The sequence below is a fragment of the Tiliqua scincoides genome, chromosome 11, assembly GCF_035046505.1.
Source record: "Tiliqua scincoides isolate rTilSci1 chromosome 11, rTilSci1.hap2, whole genome shotgun sequence".
Taxonomy (NCBI): domain Eukaryota; kingdom Metazoa; phylum Chordata; class Lepidosauria; order Squamata; family Scincidae; genus Tiliqua; species Tiliqua scincoides.
The window spans coordinates 5,059,706-5,079,139 of record NC_089831.1 but is presented as its reverse complement, the minus strand read 5'-3'; the positions used below and the strand labels follow the sequence as shown (position 1 = coordinate 5,079,139).

Below are 19,434 nucleotides of genomic sequence, written 5' to 3'. Positions count from 1 at the left end.
TCCTGATCCTTCCTCCACTTTGCACTCTCCTTCCTCCAAAATGTGCCACTCAAGGACCTGGCAGCTGGGCAAGCCCCATTTCACCTACTGGTGAACCACCAGCCCCAGCCACCTCCACTGTCAGACCAGGCAGGGCAGTGCCAAACAGACATCACAGTCATAGTCTCACCTGCTATACTGTGCAAAGTATACTAATGATACTCGTACCACGTGGTGAAAAGCACTGCCCTACACCATGTTCTACAGTAGCAACAAGCAAGCGCAAAACATTTGTTATTTTTTATGTTTTCTTTCGTTTCGTTTTCCATTCATTTCATTTTTCCATTTCATTCTTATTTTTGTTTTCGTAAGAACTTAAGAAGAGCCCAGCTGGATCTGACCAAACAACCATCTAGTCCAGAATCCTGTTTCCCACAGTGGCCAAGCAGAGGCCTGCAGAAAGCCCACAAGTAGGGCACAAAGGGCAAAAGCCCTCCCTCAATTGTTGTACCCAATATCTGGTAAGAAGTGATAGACTGCCTTTGTACATGGAGGTTCTATAAACACTATCATGTCATTAGAAGAGCAGCCCCACTGGATCAGGCCAAAGGGGGGGCCTACCTCGTCTAACTTCCTCTTTTCTGCAGTGGTTTCCCTACAGCTGCTCTCAAGCAGGAGAGAAAGGAACACTTCTCTTCCACCACTGCTCCCTTGCAAGTATTGTTCGAAGGTAGGCTGCTGCTGATCCTGGAGGTAGCACTTTGCCATCATTTCAGCCAGTGATGGACTTGTCCTCCTCCATGTATGGGTCCAATCCTCATTTAAAGCCTTCTAAGCTATTGACCATCCTTTCATGTTGGGTTCTTTAGTTAAAAAAAAAAAACACCAAAGTGTATTTCTCAACTTGTTCTTGCATTTCTCATTTGTAGCAGCAGCTCTCGGCAGAAGTCCCACCTTGTAGCTGTCTCCTCAAATGATTTTAAAAAAATAATAATTGCTTTAAATAATTATCAGTTATGTCAACCATTTAATCATCTTTAGCTCTGTAATTGTCTTTAAAGTATTTAATTACTAGTAGATAAATAATATAAATTACAAAAAAAAAAATGAATGGCAGCAAACGGAGGTTCTAAAAATGGAACCCCATTTATCCTGTGGGTGTGCTAGTTTCAAATGGAAGCCGAGAAAAATGGCTGAGGTCCGAGGTGTGACGTGATACAGGCCCCCTTGCTGAAAACAGGCGGTCCTTGATGGGAGTCTACCTAGAGAATCTCATGTGTGTTCTCAGGAGTTCCATGATGAAAGGAAGATGGAATACCTATGTGATTAACCAGGGCTGACATAAGAACAGCCCTGCTGGATCAGGCCAAAGGCCCATCTAGTCCAGGTTCCTGTATCTAAAAATGGTTGGCAACCTTCAGTCTCGAAAGACTATGGTATAAGCCTACAGCATCCGGTATTCCCAGGAGGTCTCCCATCCAAGTACTAACCAGGCCTGACCCAGCTTAGCTTCCAAGATCAGTCAAGATCAGGCATGTGCAGGGTAACAGTGGCCCACTAAATGCCTCAGGGAGCACACAAGACAACAAGAGTCCTGCATCCTGGTGCCCTCCCTTAGGAAGACCTTAGGAGCTGCTGACGCAATTGGCAACATTTTTTTTTTGTTGGTTTTTGTTGGGGCCCCAGGTTCACAGCCAAGGTTTGTAGAACCTTAGAGATGTAAATAAAATTTATGATAGACTTTATATCTCTAGAGCACAATCGAACACATTCAAAATGTTTGCTTAAAAAGTGCACGTGAGTTAACGGACAAATTTTTTTACACTGCTCTATACGTAATAAACATATTACGTAATTCAAGTACAGTAAAATTTTCAAAATGTAAACAGTATATTTATAAAAGTCAACTCTGCTAACTTTTCAAGCATTCAGAAGAAAATGAAAACCACTGCTGTTCTCTATGAAACCTGCCGTGTGGCGCTGGTGTCCCTGTCAATGTGTTGTTGCATGTATTTGCCAAGACTGGAGTACCCAGAGTGGGGCCCCCTTAGGCGCCAAGCCCAACGGGGGGCAATAGGTCCAATTAGCTTAAAGTCAACCCTGATCAAACAGCCACGTCCAATCATTCTGAAAATCAAGCCACACTCCTTTTTTGTGCTCCTGAAAAACTGCACCACACATCCAGTTCTGCGTCTGTCTGCAACTGGAGACTGCAACTGATGGAACTTTGCCACGTGCAGCTCTGCTCTGCACACCGGGTGCCATGGAGAGGGCCTGTAGAATGAAACAGGAAGGGGTTCGCAAGCCCACCCTGCATCCTCCTACCTGTGTTTGCCCAAAGAAGCCGCTGTCGGCATCCTCCAACCACTTGGCCAGACCTTGCCGCCTCCCGGGCTGCAGCCCCCAGTCCTTGTGCGGTGGGGGGCTCTCCCGCTCCTCAGACGAGTCCATCCGCGTGTGCTCCAGCCTCTCCCGCTCCCGGCCCCGTATGCTATAAGGCACCCCTTGCTGCAACAGCGGTGGGCTCGCCGACACTCCCTTAGGCAGGTCAGAGAAGATGGAGATGAAAGAGCTCTCCACGGCCCAGTCACCAAGCCTAGTGGGAAAATGATGGACAATTAGGCTGACGGACTTGCCCCCTCTCAAGCAGCGCAGGCAAGCAAAGGCTAACTTGGCAGGCGTGCTTCAGCCTCGCCCCCCCAAACCACTGACAGGCCATATCTGCAAACTTGTGCCAGTTCCTTGCCAGTACTGATGACTCCCTCCTCCCCCCACAAAGAATCTAGGAATCCAACCACTGCTCTACCTAGCCCAGCCCTACTTCTTGAACTGACAGGGGTCTCTCTCATCACCAGCAAACTACTCTAGTTAACAGGAGAAGCTGGGAGGCTGAAATTAAGAACATAAGAACAGGCCCACTGGATCAGGCCATAGGCCCATCTAGTCCAGCTTCCTGTATCTCACAGTGGCCCACCAAATGCCCCAGGGAGCACACCAGATAACAAGAGACCTGCAAGGCTTTCTGGGAATTGTAGTTAAGAACAGCCCCACTGGATCAGGCCATAGGCCCATCTAGTCCAGCTTCCTGTATCTCACAGCGGCCCACCAAATGCCCCAGGGAGCACACTAGATAACAAGAGACCTGCAAGGCTTTCTGGGAATTGTAGTTAAAAACATAAGAACAGCCCCACTGGATCAGGCCATAGGCCCATCTAGTCCAGCTTCCTGTATCTCACAGCGGCCCACCAAATGCCCCAGGGAGCACACCAGATAACAAGAGACCTGCAAGGCCTCCTGGGAATTGTAGTTTAAGAACATAAGAACAGCCCCACTGGATCAGGCCATAGGCCCATCTAGTCCAGCTTCCTGTATCTCACAGCGGCCCACCAAATGCCCAGGGAGCACACCAGATAATGAGAGACCTCATCCTGGTGCCCTCCCTTGCACCCTTAGGGTAGTGAGCAGGGGGCCAGCTCCTTGGCTGCGGATGCTCCTGAGAAATCTGCCAGGCTCAGAGTCTGCAATGTGCTTGCTCTTGCCTCAGACAGTCTGCTCTGACCGGTATTGGCTAGGGCTTTAGGCATGGAGAGGCACATGTTGGGCATACAGTGGGCCCTCGGCATCTATGGGGACCGCCTGCGGATACTGAAATCCATGGATAATTAACTGGGAGGCTGGTGTGGTGCCACAAAAGCTTACCTGGGACCACTGCCAGTCCTCTGGAGGTCACGTGCGGCCTCCTGGCCTCCTCAGAAGCCTCCAGGACGTGAGCGGATATCGCTCTGGTTTGCACAGGCAACCTCCAGTGGGAGGTCCTCTGATTCTCTCCATTTTGATACTCAAATCCGCAGAAGTCGAGCCCGCTGATAAGGAGGGCCCACTGCAGTTGTTGGGAACGGGACGGAGGACCCTTCACGTGCAAGGCATGGCTTTTGCCACTGAGCTACCACGACCGGCCACAGGCCCCCCCCCCCCGCCTCCTGGCCTTGTGCACAAGGCAACTCATTACCTGTCTTTGCCTTTGTCTATGACACGACTGACTGTGGGCGACTCCGTGATGCGAGCCTGCACCCTCTGCTGGCCTGAAATGAGAGACACTTCACTGTGGGGGCCTGGCCTCCTCCCCAGCGGCCCCGCCTGGTGCTCGCCCTCTGGCCTCCTCCCCTCTGACCTCTGACCTTCCTCCTGCTCTAGTGTGTCCATCAGGCCATTCATGGCGTCTGAATCCACTGTGTCGTCCTCAACCAGGTCCATGGAGCCCAGCGGGTCTGGGCCATGCACATCCTCCAGGAGCTGCCCCGGGAACCGGCCTTCGCTCGTGGCGTCCGAGTCCTCGGCCTTGCTGCACTCCAGGGAGGAGTCTTCGGCAGTCACCAGCGAGGGCGTCAGCCCCGAGGACCACACCTGCATGTCGGACATCTCCATGAGGGCGTCCTGCTCACTGGCGGCCATGGGGATGGCATCCATGATGGCCACCTCACTCCAGTACTGGTCGGCGCGCAGCGGGGAGGGCAGTGCATAATGCAGGGAGGCGGGGGAGAGCAGCTCGTCCTGCAGCGAAGCGTAACCTGCATGGGCAGATAGAGGGCGACAGGCTGACATGTGGGGCCAAGGGTGGCACACACAGCCCTGGCCCTTGGGGGGGTCACCACGCAAACCAAGAGGTCCCAGTCCCAATGCAGGTGGATTGGCACTTCCCATATCCCATTGAACGCTGGGTGGCCAACAAAGCCAGGGAAATGGCTTTGGTGGCTTTCAAATGGGAACCGGAAGCGAGGGCTGTGCATCTAGTCTTTGCTTATCTCTACATGGTGGACCTGCTGGTGGGGTACCATGTTCCCAGCTGGCACTACAAATGAGCAGCAGGAACCTTTGAGTCCTTGCCTGTTTCCTTAGGAATTCCACTGACACTGGCTTTCCAGAGACCAGTGTGGAATACCTCATTAGGAGTCCATTTTCCAAAAGGGGATATGAGTGTGTAATTAAGAAGAACTCTCGACAATGAAACGAACACCCAGAGTTGAGCATTTTCATAAATAAGGCTCAAATCACACTCGCTCACTTGCTTGGGGAATGTCAGATCATAATTAAACTTGTAATGCAAATGAGCATTCTGGCCAATGCAGGTCTCCCATGTACACTATGAAGTTGAATTCAGCCCAAAAATAGATAACCCCCCTGCCCTCCCAGAAGCCTTTTAGCCTTATGGATAAAGACTGCCTTTGAGTTTTTAATAACACAAGGAGCCTAGAGTTGTATCATCCTAGCTAGTTTTATATACTATTAAAAATGTAAAACTAACTTATTGCCATTCTGTCCAAATAAGCAAGGCCAAAACCAAAATAATGACAGAAAACAATTTCCTCAAAATCTTCTGAACTTTAAATTTGATCTCTGTCCCTGAAAAGTCACCTTTTAAAGCAGAAATGTGCTAGGTTTGATCTCTGTCCCTGAAAAGGACATATATATATTTGAGTTGTTTAAATTATTTGTTTCACTGGAAGCTATTTTCTTTCCTTCTGCTATTTGTCCTCTCCAGACTTCTTCATTTTCTGTAAGACTTTTGTCTTCTCAAAAGTCTGGAGCCCACCACTTGCAAGGATCAGACTTGTTGCAGATGAAGGGCGAAGACTCAACAGGCAGCCATTTCACCAAAGAGCTGAAAGTGGCTTGAAACAGGTGTGGGAGGTTTTGTGCTGTTTCCAAAACCTGCCAAACCAGTGGGACAAAGAAGCACATGTAGGAGAGGGGATATGAAGTCCTCTCTTTAACTCTGTCAGTATTGCGACTCAGGCTTCGGACCTGTTTCAAAGGCCAAGCCTTTGGCTTCAGGCATGTGAAGTACTAAGAGAGAGGATATGTCTCTGAGAGCGTGTAGAGGGAACACGGTTTTTCTCACTCACAAGAGATTTTGGAGAACAGCTTTCAGGCAAGAACTCATACCTTAGAAGACTGCTTATGGAATTTCTTTAGTGGTAATTTTTATCCCCAGCCTTTTCCTGCAGGCTCAGAGCAGCTTGAGCCAAGCACTTCTCCTTCTAAAAATTAAGAGCTACAGATTACTTTGCCCTTCTTTGCACATTCCTTGGAAAGTGCATTGCTGAGTTCAAGTTCTCAGTTGTAACCGAATGCCCCAACCTTCATCCTGGGCAGAGACAGAAATCAAAGACCAATGTTGATAATGGAATGCAGTAGCATAGTTACAGGGGGCGGTGCAGTAAGTATTGCAGGTGTCACAACGTGCTGCGTAACTGGCCCCTTCCACAACGCATTGCTGTCACTGTCCAGAATGGCTCAGATGGTGAGTGGGAGTGGTCAATTACATGGCACGTTGGTTGCGGCGCCTGCAATACTTATCACACAGCCCCCCCCGTAGCTACACTACTGATGGGCTGCTTTGGGTCACACTGAATTCCCATATTTCCCTCCCCCATACCATGAGGGAAGATGAAACAGCTCCCCAGGCAGTCTGGCAGCCATAAAGTATGGCAGCGTGAATCTGAGGCCATGGCGCGCAAGCCACGGGAATTCTCCTTATAGAAGCCACACTGGTGAACTGTGCAGAGATACTTATGGATGAAGAGAAGCCTAAATCTTGCTTCAAACAGATGAATGATTTTATCTTTAATGCTGAATAGCACCTAAATTGGACACCCTTTTCCTGGATCAGGGACTTTGTCCACGATGGTCCCAATTCAGACCAGCTCCTTTGCCTTGGACAAAACAGCTCCCATTGCACCCACTGGAATGTTTTTCAGGGCAAATATAGGGCTGACCATTCATAAGGCCAAATGAGGTGGCTGCCTCTGGCAGCGGACTGGTTGGGGACACCTGCCTCCACCTGATTCTATAATTTCACCTCCTCCCACTGCCTGGGTTTAAAAAAAGAAGTGGGAAGGAGTAGAAAAGGAAGGAGGGTGGCAGTCTAAGCCACTATGCTCCTCTCCTCTACATTTCCTTTTCTGCTTTGCTCTCCCTCTTCCTTTTCAAACCTAGAGAGCTGGAGGAGCAGTGACGGCTGAGCAGTTTCCTGCTCTGCCAGGAAAAGGCAAGGCAGTGTTAAAGCCACCAATTCAGGGCTGAGAGGCCTTTGGCCAGCCCTGGGCAAATAGCAGCTGCAGCAGGGGCAAGCCAGATCTGGACTGCAGCAGGAAGGTTAAAGCCCCCTGCCATGTTCTTGATCTGTGTGGAGGGAGGGGCTTGTTTCAGCTGCTATGCCACTTTTAGAAAAACAAGCCCACACTGGTAATGCAGGTACTCACAATTGGAAAAAGTTTAGCCCTTCACTTGCATATTAGGGCACACAGGGGAGGATCTGGTTTTCCCAGTGCAGGCATCAAACTGCCCTGGGCTGGCCCTATCCCCCTGCCTCATTGGAGCATCCAGCCAACACTGCCCCCCTTTGAAGGGATTGAGCCAAGGGACATGATTGGGTATGAAAAGACCCAGCTGCTGTGCTGCCTGTGGTTCTCCAAAGTCAGTCATTTGGAGAGGACTGTCATTCCCCCAATGCAGCCACCCCATGCCTAATGCATAAGATCATCCCCGTGGGCAGCTGGGATCTGGAATTTCTGCAAATGCCCCAATGACCAGATGGCCCAAGGCGTGTGCAATCCCCACTCTCCAGAGAGATGCTCCTTGATATCAGGCAACAACTTGGGCAGCAGGACTCCTCCTTGGGAGTGGAAGTGCCTCCTCTGTTGCAAAGCCATGACCTGCTCTGGGAATCTTCTGCACTGAAAATGAGACATGTAGTGGCTGCCAAGGCCACCTGGGTAACAAACTGGAAGAAAGGCTCAGAAGGGCAAGACTTGCCTTCATTTATCCCAGCCCGTGGCTGCCCCTTGTTGAGAGGGTCATTTCTCTAAGGAGGGAAGGGGAGTGGGAGAGACAAGATTAGCAAAGGACTAAGGTAGCACTTTCACCTCCATAGGCTTGGTGACACTTGGGAATGAGGAAACAGTGAGTTCTCCTCACCCCTTCCCCTATGTGCAGGTTGCATTCAGATGACCTTCCAAACTCTAGTTGGGATGATCAGAACAAGTAACGGGACAAGCCACAAGCAGTCCCTCCTTGCCTCCTGCACACGGCTTAATCAATTACCATAAGTAATCCATTTAGAAATTGATCAGTTACTTCCCAGTCTGATAAAACCAGCTGCAACTGCTGTTATGTCCAAATCACAAACAATGGTTTGAGCAAGTCCTCCAAAGTGAGCTGCAGGTGAAAGTCTGATCCTGATTTCAGGGGCTCCCTTTTACCACAGCTTGCAAGTTTGGGTGCAATGGAAAACCACAGCACTGTTTGATCAAACAAATCAAGCTGCTTGTGTGGGAAGGGAGTTCTTGAGTTCTCATTTCTGATCCTCAAAACCACACCTTGAAACCTTGTCCAAATGCAACCGCTGTTGCTAAGCCTGCATAGCTCACACTCATCCCTCACTATGCTTGTCTCTCCCTCGCTGTTTGTCTTCATTCTGTGAAATTTTAGATGGATGCTCCTTGGGGCAGGGACACTATCCAAGCTTACAAAGCTCTGTCAAGGGTCATGCGCTGGCAGCACTGTGTCATTGATTAAATAAAGGAATAAGGCTCACACTAGGACAAAAAGAGCCCCCCTCCCCAACACACACACAGGTGCCATGTGACTGAGTGCAACTCTCATGTCATGCAGTCTTCAAACTGGTCTTGCCCAGCTGCAGCCAGACTTCACTTTCAGGGCAGTGCGGGGAGGGGACGGTCCCTCTGGGGAGCCAATCTGTCAAGGTGGGGGTCGGGACTGGCAAGCTGGAGTGCAGCCCTTCCTGCCTTGTGGGGGCCTGCAAGCAGCTGTGGGGAAGGGGGTGGGTGGGCAGGAAAGCCAAGGAAGAGGGAAGGATGGCAGCAGCAGAGGGCAAAGTGGGGATTTTCAGCTGTGGCGGCCTGGAAAAGCATGCCAAGTCAGACTGGAGGCGCCATGCGTTTGTTTGTCAGCAAGGCCAAGGCTCTCAGATGGCGCAGGTCAGCCGAGAGAAAGAGAGACAGAGAAAGAGACAGTGGAGACAGGCAGTGGAGGAAAAAGAGGAGGTGGAGGAGAAGGAGAGAGGTCAGGATGAGGCCAGAAAACAACGGTGACAGGCACCTACCGGCCAGCCGACTCAGAGGGAGCCTATGCTTGCGCCTTTCCCGGCTGGAGAGCATGTGGAAGAGCGCAGACCGTACTGGGGAGGGGAAGGGAGAAAGAGCCACCGTGCGTCTGGGGGTCTCTTGGCACCGCTCTTCACCACAGCAGCAGCACCTGGCTGCACCATGTCCCCAGCACCTGCTAATCTGCCCCACAACCCATGTTCTCACTCATGTGCAGCGCTGGATGAGAAGAGCTCTGTTGGATCAGAGCAATGGTCCATCAACCCACCTTGAATTCTGTTTCCCATACTGGCTGGCCAGAGACATCTGGGAAGCCTATGACAAGAAAGCAACAGCTCTCCCCTACTACTGATCCCCAGCAACTGGTATTCCATGCCACACTGCTCCTGAACAAGGAGGTTCCATTTGGCCACTGTGATTAACAGCCATTGACAGATGCTTCCTAGCCCACAAATGTGTCTAATCTTCTTTTAAAGCCACCTTTAGGAACACTGGGATGTACATCTCTCTTCAGTTCCACAGCAGAGGGTAACAGGACACATGTCAACTGCATTCTTCTTCAACTCAGGGATTCCCATCACCCAGACAGAAGTTCTCGTTTTTCCAAACTCTTGGGGGTGAAACCTCAACACGGCCAGCAGTAGTGCTGGGATGGCTCAGTAGCCATCATGTTGCTCCCAGAGACTCCCTGGAAAGGCAGTTTTCAATGTTTTTCTTCTCCTGGCACACTGACCTCTATGTTCTTCTCTATGGTCTTTGCCTCCTGTGATGTCACTTCCAGTTTCTGGGAGACTCTTCTGGGTTTTGCAGCTCTGCTTCCAGGGCAACTGCCTGTACTGTAGCTACGAATTGTCTATCCTTCTTCCTCCACCGACAGAGCCTGTAATAACTGTTACAAGCAGAGCCGGCGGAAGAAGCAGGACAAACCATTTGTTACTACAGTACAGACAGTTGCCCTAGACAGAGACGCAGAACCCAGAAGAGTTTTTCAGCAGTTTTCAACACTCCCACAGCACACCTGCGAATCTTTCATGGCACACCAATGTGCTGAGACACACAGGTTGAAAATCGCTGCCCTAGAATGACACTATCTGATGGAACATGATTCCAGAAGCTTCTGCAGAAACAATGGTGGCCACCTGCCACCAGCAAGTGCTACTGAAGTGTGGAGTTTCATCACATCCCCCAGATCTCTCCCAACAGGGCTGCAGAAGCAGTGGAGCCCATTTTGGATCAGCCCTATTTTCTCTGTGGCCCATTCTTTATTCTTTCTGTACTACACAGTGCATGCTCTCTCTCTCTCTCTCTCTCTCTCTCTCTCTCTCAATACCTCCTGTTTCTACCTTCACCCCCTCCATTGTGCTCTGTTCCTGACCCCTCTCCTTATCTCCATCGCTCTTCCCCCAAGTTCAGCGGCAGAAGCACCCAAGGCTTTCACTCTCCCAGTGACTATGGCAGCATCCAAAATGCAGCTAAACCACATGGCATGCCTAGCAATTGGCAGAGGTCTGTTAAAACCATTGCCACACCCCTCTTGTGCCTCTGAATCATCTCAGGAGAGGAGCCGCAATGTAAACATGGTGAGGTAGGCACCTTCCTGAACCCCATCATTCTTTTGATGGACTCTGGGTGGACCTGAGGCCCTCTGCTGGTGCTGAGATCCATTTGCACATCTGAACTTTTCCATCATTGGCACACCTGACCGTACTGCTTGGCACTTCTGGCCACCCCCTCGCTTCCCCTTTCCAGCCACATCCCAGTACCTGATCACATGTGGCATTCCCTCGACCTTGTGCACCTCTTCGATCCCACCTCTTCGATCCCCCTGAGCTGGACAGTTCCAGTGGAAGCTAGCAGAGGAGGAAGCGGCTGCCAGCTGGGAGAGCGAGCAGACAGTAGCTGGTCTCGGGGACCACAGAAGGAGCCAAAGGGGCAGCAGAGCCCAGGAAGAGGAGGAGGAAGGAGCGGGTGGGACAGCCACACCTAGAGGCCTGTGCAGGCCTCCAGGAGCACAGGAGGCAGCTGGCAAGGACCCAGCACTACTGGGATGGCCAAGAGAGGCTGGGGCCAGAACTCACCATTCATCTGAGAGGGTGAGAGGGAGTAGTCCCTATGCTGATAGCGCTTGTCACCCGTCAGGCTGCGGCTCTGTCGAGCAGAGCCTTCCATCATGTTGACAATCTCGCTGCGGTCGATGTTGCGCAGGGCCGTGTAGAGGTTCTCCACTGCAAAGTAAAATTGGAGCACGTAAGCAGCACGAAGTAGCAACCAGATTGTAGGCTAGACATTTGCAACTAGATTCCTAAGAACCAAGAGACACTCACAATGGAAGTAAGGCCTGGAAAGTTTGGAAGCTAGATGTACAGTACACACTGTGTCCGCCACATTTGCATTCTTGAAATCCGTGGATTATAGTACGTGAAATTTTTGCCAAGTAATCAAGCTCCAATTCTCACTTCACCTTATCTCCAGGTCAATCAGAAGGCAAAGCCCTTCAACTCTGAACAGTTTCCTTTCTCAAGTGGCAGAGAGGCAGGCGCCAAGTTTCTCAAGCAGCAGGCAGGCACAGCTCCTCAGAAGCAATTGGTTAACCTTTTATTCTCCTTCCTTCTGCTGCAGCCTAGTTCTGCTTTGCAAATGCTTGCAAAGCAGGTCTGTTTTTGGAAACACCAGGATGGGAATCCTCCGTCCCATCTGAAGCAGGCTACAATTCAATGCACCCTTACTTAAGAATAACACCCATGGAAAGCAGTGGGCCTACTTCTGAGTAAAAAGGGTTGCAAATATATGCAGCTCCATCTCTCTGCTGTGAATTGAATTGCACACTCCCAGTTATATGTTATGGGTTGTATGTAGAGCTTCTGGTTTAACACACCAGACACCTTAAAGGTGGATTTGATTCAAGGTTCAACCTTTTTCACTTGCATATCCTTTGGCAGCCCATTTTCATAAATTGTACCCTTCCTATTAGCAAAATGTTTGTAATTAGTAAGACAAGCCCTCATCTCCTCTATATGAATATATTCTTCATGTATTCATTACATATTTTCCCTTTTCATCTGTTTGAAGAACAGAAGACTCTGCCTTTGCACTGTTTTGCACCAGAAGTGTGCTGAGAAATTCTGGGTGATTGATCACTTTCCATATTATGTTTCAGCTTTTTAACTGTGCTGGTTTTCAATCACTGGTTCATACATGAATTGATGACCAAAAACTAGCTATTGGTGGGGCTTTCACAGCTAACTAGCTACCTCCTTTCCTGCCTTGCTGGTCCTTGCAAGGCATTCCTGGAGCATGACCTGCCTTTTTCTACCATTATTCCATTCTTTTTCAAGTACCCCTAAAGGTCCTGTTGAGTATCCCTGGGAGTACATGAATACCAGGTTGGGAACCACTGTTTTACTGGTATGTTGGTTACAGTGCACTTACTCTGATAGTGCTTACAGAATGGTGGTGAAGACCAGAATTTAAAAAAGAATAAAAATGTATCTTATGATCTTTTACTATGTTTTTAATAAATTAGAGACTACAGTTCTTAGGTAACAATTAGTGGTGGGTTATTTTTCAGGATCTGGCCTCGAGTAAAATCAGACAAAACTATAGTCAGACATCCCCCTAAGTTTAACCCCCAACTTATCCGAGGGTCATGGAAAATTCCATGATTGTTGGCTCAAAACCTGCCCTTGACTTATCTGTGGGATCGACTTATAGGCGGGTGTCTGCGGTGATTGGAGCTGCCACCTAAGCAAGCTGGCCACCACCGGCACTCACTGTTAGCACTCTGGCCACCACGACTGTTCCACAGGTTCAGAAGGGCCATGCTCTGCTCTAGCAAGGAGTTGGGGTTCTCTACGCGGATCCGGTTGATGTCCTCCACCCCAAACTGCAGTTCTCGGGCCAACTCTGGAGGGCGTTGGGGAAACAAGTGGGAGAGAAAAAGCACAAGACAGAACTGTGGTTAGACATGGGTGGAAGCGTACATATCCTGTCCCTGGAGGCACAGCAGCTGTTGAATTTTGCTCCATTTCTCCTGACCTCAGAACAGTCCCAAAAATGTTTGCCCAGTACATATATGGGAAAAATCAGCCTGGGTGCAGAGCAGGACGGCTGACTCACAGTCCAATCCTAAAGGCGGCAGGTGCAGTGGTGCCAAAGCAGATACCGCTGCATCCTGTGGTCCCATGGCAGCTGCTGGAGGTCTCCTCAGGGTAAGGGGACAAAAGTCACCATCCCCTGGGGAAAGCCCCCAACCCTGCAATGGGGCTTCTTAAATCTGCGCCAGCTATTTTGCCATTGTAGAGTTGAGAGACTCTGTGTTGGGCCTTCCGGCCTGACACGGAGTTCAGAATCCGGTGGAGCAAAGCTCCGCCAGTCCTCCCCCCTCCCACCCTGGTTTCTCCCCCTGCTCCGCCCCATAAATTGTTCAACCCACTCCCTGCCTTCCCCTACCCTGATGTTACTTACCGCTGGCTGGTGCTGCTGCAGTGCCAGCCAGTCCTCTCAGCTGTGCTGAGGCTCAGTGCCAACTGTCGCTGGCCCAGCGCTGGAGGCCCCTCCTCTCCAGAGGCCGCAGAATGCCATACGGCAGATTTGCAGCACCCAGTGCCAGCAATATGCTTGTACTGCCTGCACTTAAGAGCATAGGATTGGGCTCTAAGCCTCCCATTTCCAGGAACAGTGGGCCCTCCGAGTTCTGTGAATAATGAAATCTGCAGGAGGGGCCTGGTGTGGTGCCACAATTACTTACTTGGGGCCACAGCCTCCTGGCATCCACAGAAGTCCTCCTAGATGTAACCAGAAGGCACTTCCAGTTTGCACCGGCAACTTCCGGTTGATTCTGGGAGGTGTTCTGAGGACTCCAAGCTGCAGGCTCAATATTCGCGGATACCAAGCCTGAAGATAACTCCTTAGCGCCCACTGTGCTTGGAAAGGCATCCAATTCAGAGCCAGGTCATTGCTGTCTGAGCTAATTCTAAAAGCAAGCCTGGGCCCCCTGGGCTGGAGAACAGTCATTTAAGATCAGTTGTTGGAGGTGAAAGCACACTGAGAACTTTAACTGAAGACTGATGAATGGCAAGCAGAAGCTTTGGCTATGTGGCCCAGACAAGAGCAGAAGGCCGATCTCCAAGCAGCTACCATTGGCCTGCCCAGTCCAGAGGCTTCTTACTGCCAGCCATCACAGAGACTGCAGCTGCAAATCCCCAGGGGACCAACGAATGTTGGCTTGTTACACTAGCCAGTTACAAACTGGGGTTGCCACAAAGCCCCTGCACCTTCCCCAACTCCCCTGGTAAGTTCAGAGCATTTAGAAAGAAATTGATCCTTCTCTCATTTACCATGGGATATATAGCAGTCAGTGGTGGACCTCCCCTTGAGATGCCCTGGGGCAAAGCGCCATGAAGCCGCCCCCCACACTCACCTGGACCAACCTGGAGCCTCATGTGATTCTAGGACCAATGGGAGAAGCTGTCTGAGGCTTCCCCAGTCTTAAATTGTGCTTCCATAAAACTGGAAGTACAGCCTAGAGTCACATGCGTTCCACGCCCGGGGTGTTTGCCCTGTTCATCTAATGCAGGGTCTCCAAACTTTTTGGCCAGAGGGCCACATCAAATATCTGGCAAGGTGTGGAGGGCCGGGGAAAAAAAAACTTAAATATAAAATTTAAATAAATAAATTAGAGATGGAACTTAGATAAGTGAATAAATGAATGAATGGGCTCATTCATTTTCAACCTCTCTGGCCCTCAGAACAACCTCCAGACACAATCAGAGCACAGTTCTGGTCATGTTCAGTTGAGTGGGTCAGAGGCTTTCAGGGGACAAGAGGCTGGCCACGGGCCAGAAAGAGGCTTGCTGTGGGCCATATCCGGCCCCCGGGCCGGGGTTTGGAGACCCCTGATCTAATGGGAGGTCCACAGCTGATAGCAGTGGTAAGAAAACAGTTTTGCCACTTAGAAGGAGCTCCCTGTTTAGCATTACTTAACAGTGGTATCATGTTTTCTGAGTGTGCAAAGTGCTTCACATGTATGGCCTTGATGGAACTCTTGCAAAGGAAGTATTATTATCCCCATATTGCAGATGTGGAAGGCTGAGGCTGAGGGGGAGTGGCTTGCTGAAGGCCACCTGGAAAGTTCAAGGCAGAGCAGGGAAGTCCTGTTCGAACCAGGGAATTCACAGATTCAAACTGGGGAATCTGCAGCTCAGTATGCCACTACGACACCCTGATGCACACCTCTTTCCCACCATCTCCAAAATGGCAGTGGAAACAAAATCTCTGGGAAGGAGATCTGGGCTGCATTGTGCCCTGCTTGCCAGAGGGCTAGAGTGCCTGCCTGCACCAGCAGCCAATACAAAGAGGAGTTGTCTTGCCCACCAGTACTTCCTCTCCCTCCTCTGCTATTCCTGACCAAGCCTGTCTGACTCCCTTCCATCCAGGCCCTGACACTGCCTGGCACTTACCAGCCCAACTGAGGCCCAGGTGCTCTGCTATGACCGCCATCTTCATGTCAGTCCTGTCCTTCTCTGTGCTGCTCATTGAACCTGCAGGGAGAGCAAAAGGCCCAGAAAGGCTTACAGGCAAACCCTATCACTGCCTCCCCATACCTGATTTCATACCCCATATCAGCCTCTGCTCCTCCCACCAACGTACTAACTCTGCAATCCCCTCCCTTCCACATTTCCTCTTCCTCCCTGTCACCCTCTTCCTTTGCCAACTAGAGCAGTGAGGGCAGGCAGGTGGCCACACACCTGCTGCCTGGGACATCCAATTCAGTTGACCTCATAGATGGGACCGGCACTGCTTGGAGGCCTACAAAAACTTGGAGCCAAACTAAACTAGCGCCTTCCCTACACTTTCAGTTACTCCCACTCATCTATACTTCTTTCCAGTTCTGTCATTTCGCAGTCTTGTCCCCATTTCCTGCTGGTTTCCCCTACTCCTAATTCCAGATGGGCAAACCGACCCCCAATGCACCTCCTGCCTGAAATCTCCTCTATTATGCCAGACCCCACCCTGCCGGTCGCCCAGGCCTCTCACCCAAAGTGCTGTCACTGAGCAGGCTGTATCTCTCGCGCAGGGCCAGTGGGGTCAACGTTCTCCTTCGCTCCTCACTGCCAGAACTCTGGGGACAAAAAGAAGGGTACTGTGAAAACCCAACCTCCAAGGGCCATGAAGTCACCCACAGTCAGACATCGAGCTAGAGCTCCCTCTTCAGGGATGCAGCCACAACAAACACGTCTCCCTCTTGTCACTTCCTCCAGTCTGGGGATATTGCAGGCAGAAGTGCAGATGCGTGGTGGTGAGTGGGTAAGTACTGCAGGTGCCACATCACCCCTCCCAACATGCACTGCCAACATGTTGCCATCACTGCCTAGAATGGCTCTGACAGCGAGTGGGCCACTCACATAGTGCCTGCAGTACTTACCCAACTGCCCCCCCCCCGGATATGCTACTGATTCCAGGATGGACTGGCTAACTTTGGAATCTTCAACCAGAGAAGAGCTTCTTCTTGTTTGTTTTAAGTTTTCTTTTAACTCTCCAGAACACCGCTTGGCTCGCAGGCTGGGATAACCTGGGGCTCTCTGAAGCTCTGGGACGTTTGTGAAACAGTCCATACTGGATTACCTGGGTTGACTCAGCAGTGAGCCTGCTCCGTGCCAGGAAAACACACAGTTTAACAAATCCTGCAAAGATTTCTAATGATGACAAAATCACAAACTGAGAACTACAGTTTAGATTCATACTGCATACTGCATCTGAGACATGCTTAGATTCATACTGCAAGTGCTGCATGACTCAGTATAATCCTAATATGTTACAACACAATCCTACGCATGTCTACTCTCATTGAGTTCAATGAGGACTACTTCCAGGTAACTGTGTACAGAATTGCAGCCTTAATTACACATTACTATGACTGGAAAGACTGTTTCTTCAAAATCCTAAAAAGCAGGTTCCTAGTTGCTTTCAGAAGGTGCTTGAAAGCCCCGGTCACTGAAACTTCAGAAGCTGGGATGGGGGAACTGAATAGGATTTCTAGTGGGAAAGGTGTGGGAGGTCAGACATGAGCCTTGAGGACCCCGCGGAAGCCTCTCTCAGGCTCCCGATGGGGTCAGAAACTGTGCTTCCAGTTTCCCGGAAGCACAGTTTATAGTGTCGGGGAACCTCAGAGAGGCTTCCCTGACATGGGTTTAGGTTGTGCAAGGCTCTGTGACCCTCAGGTGAGTGGGGGGGTGGATTTTTGTGCAGGGGGCAGCGACAGCCCATGGGGGTCACCATCGATCACAAACCTTTGCCCTGGACATGGGGCTGGGGAGGGCCGCTGCTGCTTTTGATACCTGAACACTGTTTCACACACTGCATAATACAGCCACTATGCAGCAACTGTTACCCTGCACATGCCTTATCTCGGAAGCTAAGCAGGGTCAGGTCTGGTTAGTACTTGGATGGGAAACTGCCTGGGAATACCGGGTGCTGTAGGCTTTTGAGATTGAAGGTTGCCAACCAGCTAGATTGAAAGCAGCTTTCCATTTTCATACTATTTCCACACCAATGAAAGGTTAATGCAGTGATTTTCAAGCTTTTTCATCTCATGGCAACCTGACAAGGCACTAAAACTGTCAAGGCACACCATCGGTTTCTGGACAATTGACAAGGCACAACACATTGCCAGTGGGAAGCTCACATCCTGCAATGGCCCTACTAATAAATGACCCTTCCCCAAACTCCCGCAGCACACCTGCAGACTATTCATGGCACACCAATGTGCCATGGCACAATGATTGAAAACGTCCGCGTTAATGTGTGCAGGGATCATTACAAAATAGGATTTAATCGTAATTGATCAAAATAATCACCACGATCTGCAAGATATGGAATTCTGTGCACAGTACCAACTTGTGTTTGTATGTGTGTGTATGGGGGGGGGGTAGGTGAATGATTGCATCTTGCAATAGGGGAGGAGTGGGATTGAACTCTATGGAAACCTAGGGATGTGCAGGACCCCTGATCTCATAGGAGCTGGCTTCTCTTGAAAATTCTCAGAGGTTCTGCCTTGGGAGGAAGGCTTCAAATTCTCTTTGAGCTCCATTCTTTTCCAGTCCTGGTGCCAACTGCAATGCAATGCAATGGACCACAGAGGTGCCAGAGAGGTCCAGCTGGCACTCACCTTGGTGCAGGGCGGCATCGTGATGTTCAGGTGGCAGAGGACATGCTGCAGCTCCTCGTACTTCATGGCCTTGCGCAGGAAAGACAACGAGCCGCTCGCTTCCCGGCTACTGTCCCGTACCTGTGCCCCAAAACACAAATGGGGAGGGCAGAGGAGTTCAGACAAGCAATATGCAAGCATTGGGCTTGGCATTAATGGCAGCTCAGGAAGCCATGCAAAATGAACGAATGAAAAAAAAAATTCCAAACTTAGATTTTTAAGGCTCCATGGAACTGTGCTGTTCCTAAGCTACCCACAAAGTCTGCAGTGCAGGAAAGCTCTCAGAGAGCTGTGCAATTCCTGAGAACCAGCTACAAAACTTGGCTTTCCTCCCTCCCTGCCCCACACCTCTCACCTTGACAGGAATGATGAGGCGGTTCTCACAGAATGACTGGAAAAGGAAGCTCCGCTGCTGGGTGGCCTTTTTGATGGGCACCAGGTTTCCCGAGAGCTCTGTGTGGAGCGGCATCCCCTCCACCACCTGCAGAAAAGGACAGTAAGCTCAGTGCTCTGGTACGAAACAAATATTAATTGATTTTGCATTATTTAAAGTGTCTCCTCCCTACACCAAAAAAGAAAGATAATTTTCTAGGTGGTTAACCAAAAAAAAACACAGGAAGGGAACAAATTGAGACATGGCAGGCATGAAATCCATACTAGTACAAAGTTCACATCGACATCCTAACAAGAAAGTCCAGCATCTTTGAACTACCTACAACTACTTCTAGGCAGATTCATGCTGGCCGATACCTTCTGTGGCATCAATGCTATTTTTGTGCTCCACTGAAGCTGCCATACACACTTGCCTGAACATTCAGTTGGCTTACTCCCAAAGGCCAAACCCTGATCCCCAGAGCCTTGCATCAAAGCCACCCCCGCAGTCTCAGCAAGTTCCCTCTAGGGTGAGCACACTGGCTTGGAACCTGCTTCAGAATCCTCTACTGCTGTCTTCAGATCTTGACCCACATCTGACGTAGGGTTCAATTTTATTCAACTTTCAAGCACTGATGCAGCTGTGCCAATGGGGCGTGCACTGCATCCTCTGATGGTGAGGTCATCTGTGAGGTGACAAGCTGCACCTGCTGAAATTCCCTTCTCTACATAATTGTTAAACGTCCAGGAGCC

At 50.2% G+C, this 19,434-nt stretch overlaps 1 protein-coding gene across 7 annotated transcripts in view; it reads right to left on the bottom strand.

Annotated features, from left to right (window-relative positions):
- The window catches only part of ANK1 (ankyrin 1), a 120,775-nt gene that overhangs the window by 11,087 nt on the left and 90,254 nt on the right, over nt 1–19,434 (bottom strand). For all 7 annotated transcript variants that reach the window (XR_010794969.1, XM_066639197.1, XM_066639202.1 and 4 more), the window contains 9 exons: nt 18,665–18,790; nt 18,271–18,390; nt 16,140–16,224; nt 15,563–15,643; nt 12,876–13,007; nt 11,183–11,329; nt 4,158–4,547; nt 3,989–4,061; nt 2,305–2,575 (listed from right to left, as the gene is read on the bottom strand). Coding sequence is in view for 6 of the 7 variants with exons in the window: in XM_066639197.1 (XP_066495294.1) it covers nt 2,305–2,575; nt 3,989–4,061; nt 4,158–4,547; nt 11,183–11,329; nt 12,876–13,007; nt 15,563–15,643; nt 16,140–16,224; nt 18,271–18,390; nt 18,665–18,790 (1,425 nt within the window). In the remaining variant the exon portion in view is untranslated. The remainder of the gene's footprint in view (nt 1–2,304; nt 2,576–3,988; nt 4,062–4,157; nt 4,548–11,182; nt 11,330–12,875; nt 13,008–15,562; nt 15,644–16,139; nt 16,225–18,270; nt 18,391–18,664; nt 18,791–19,434) is intronic.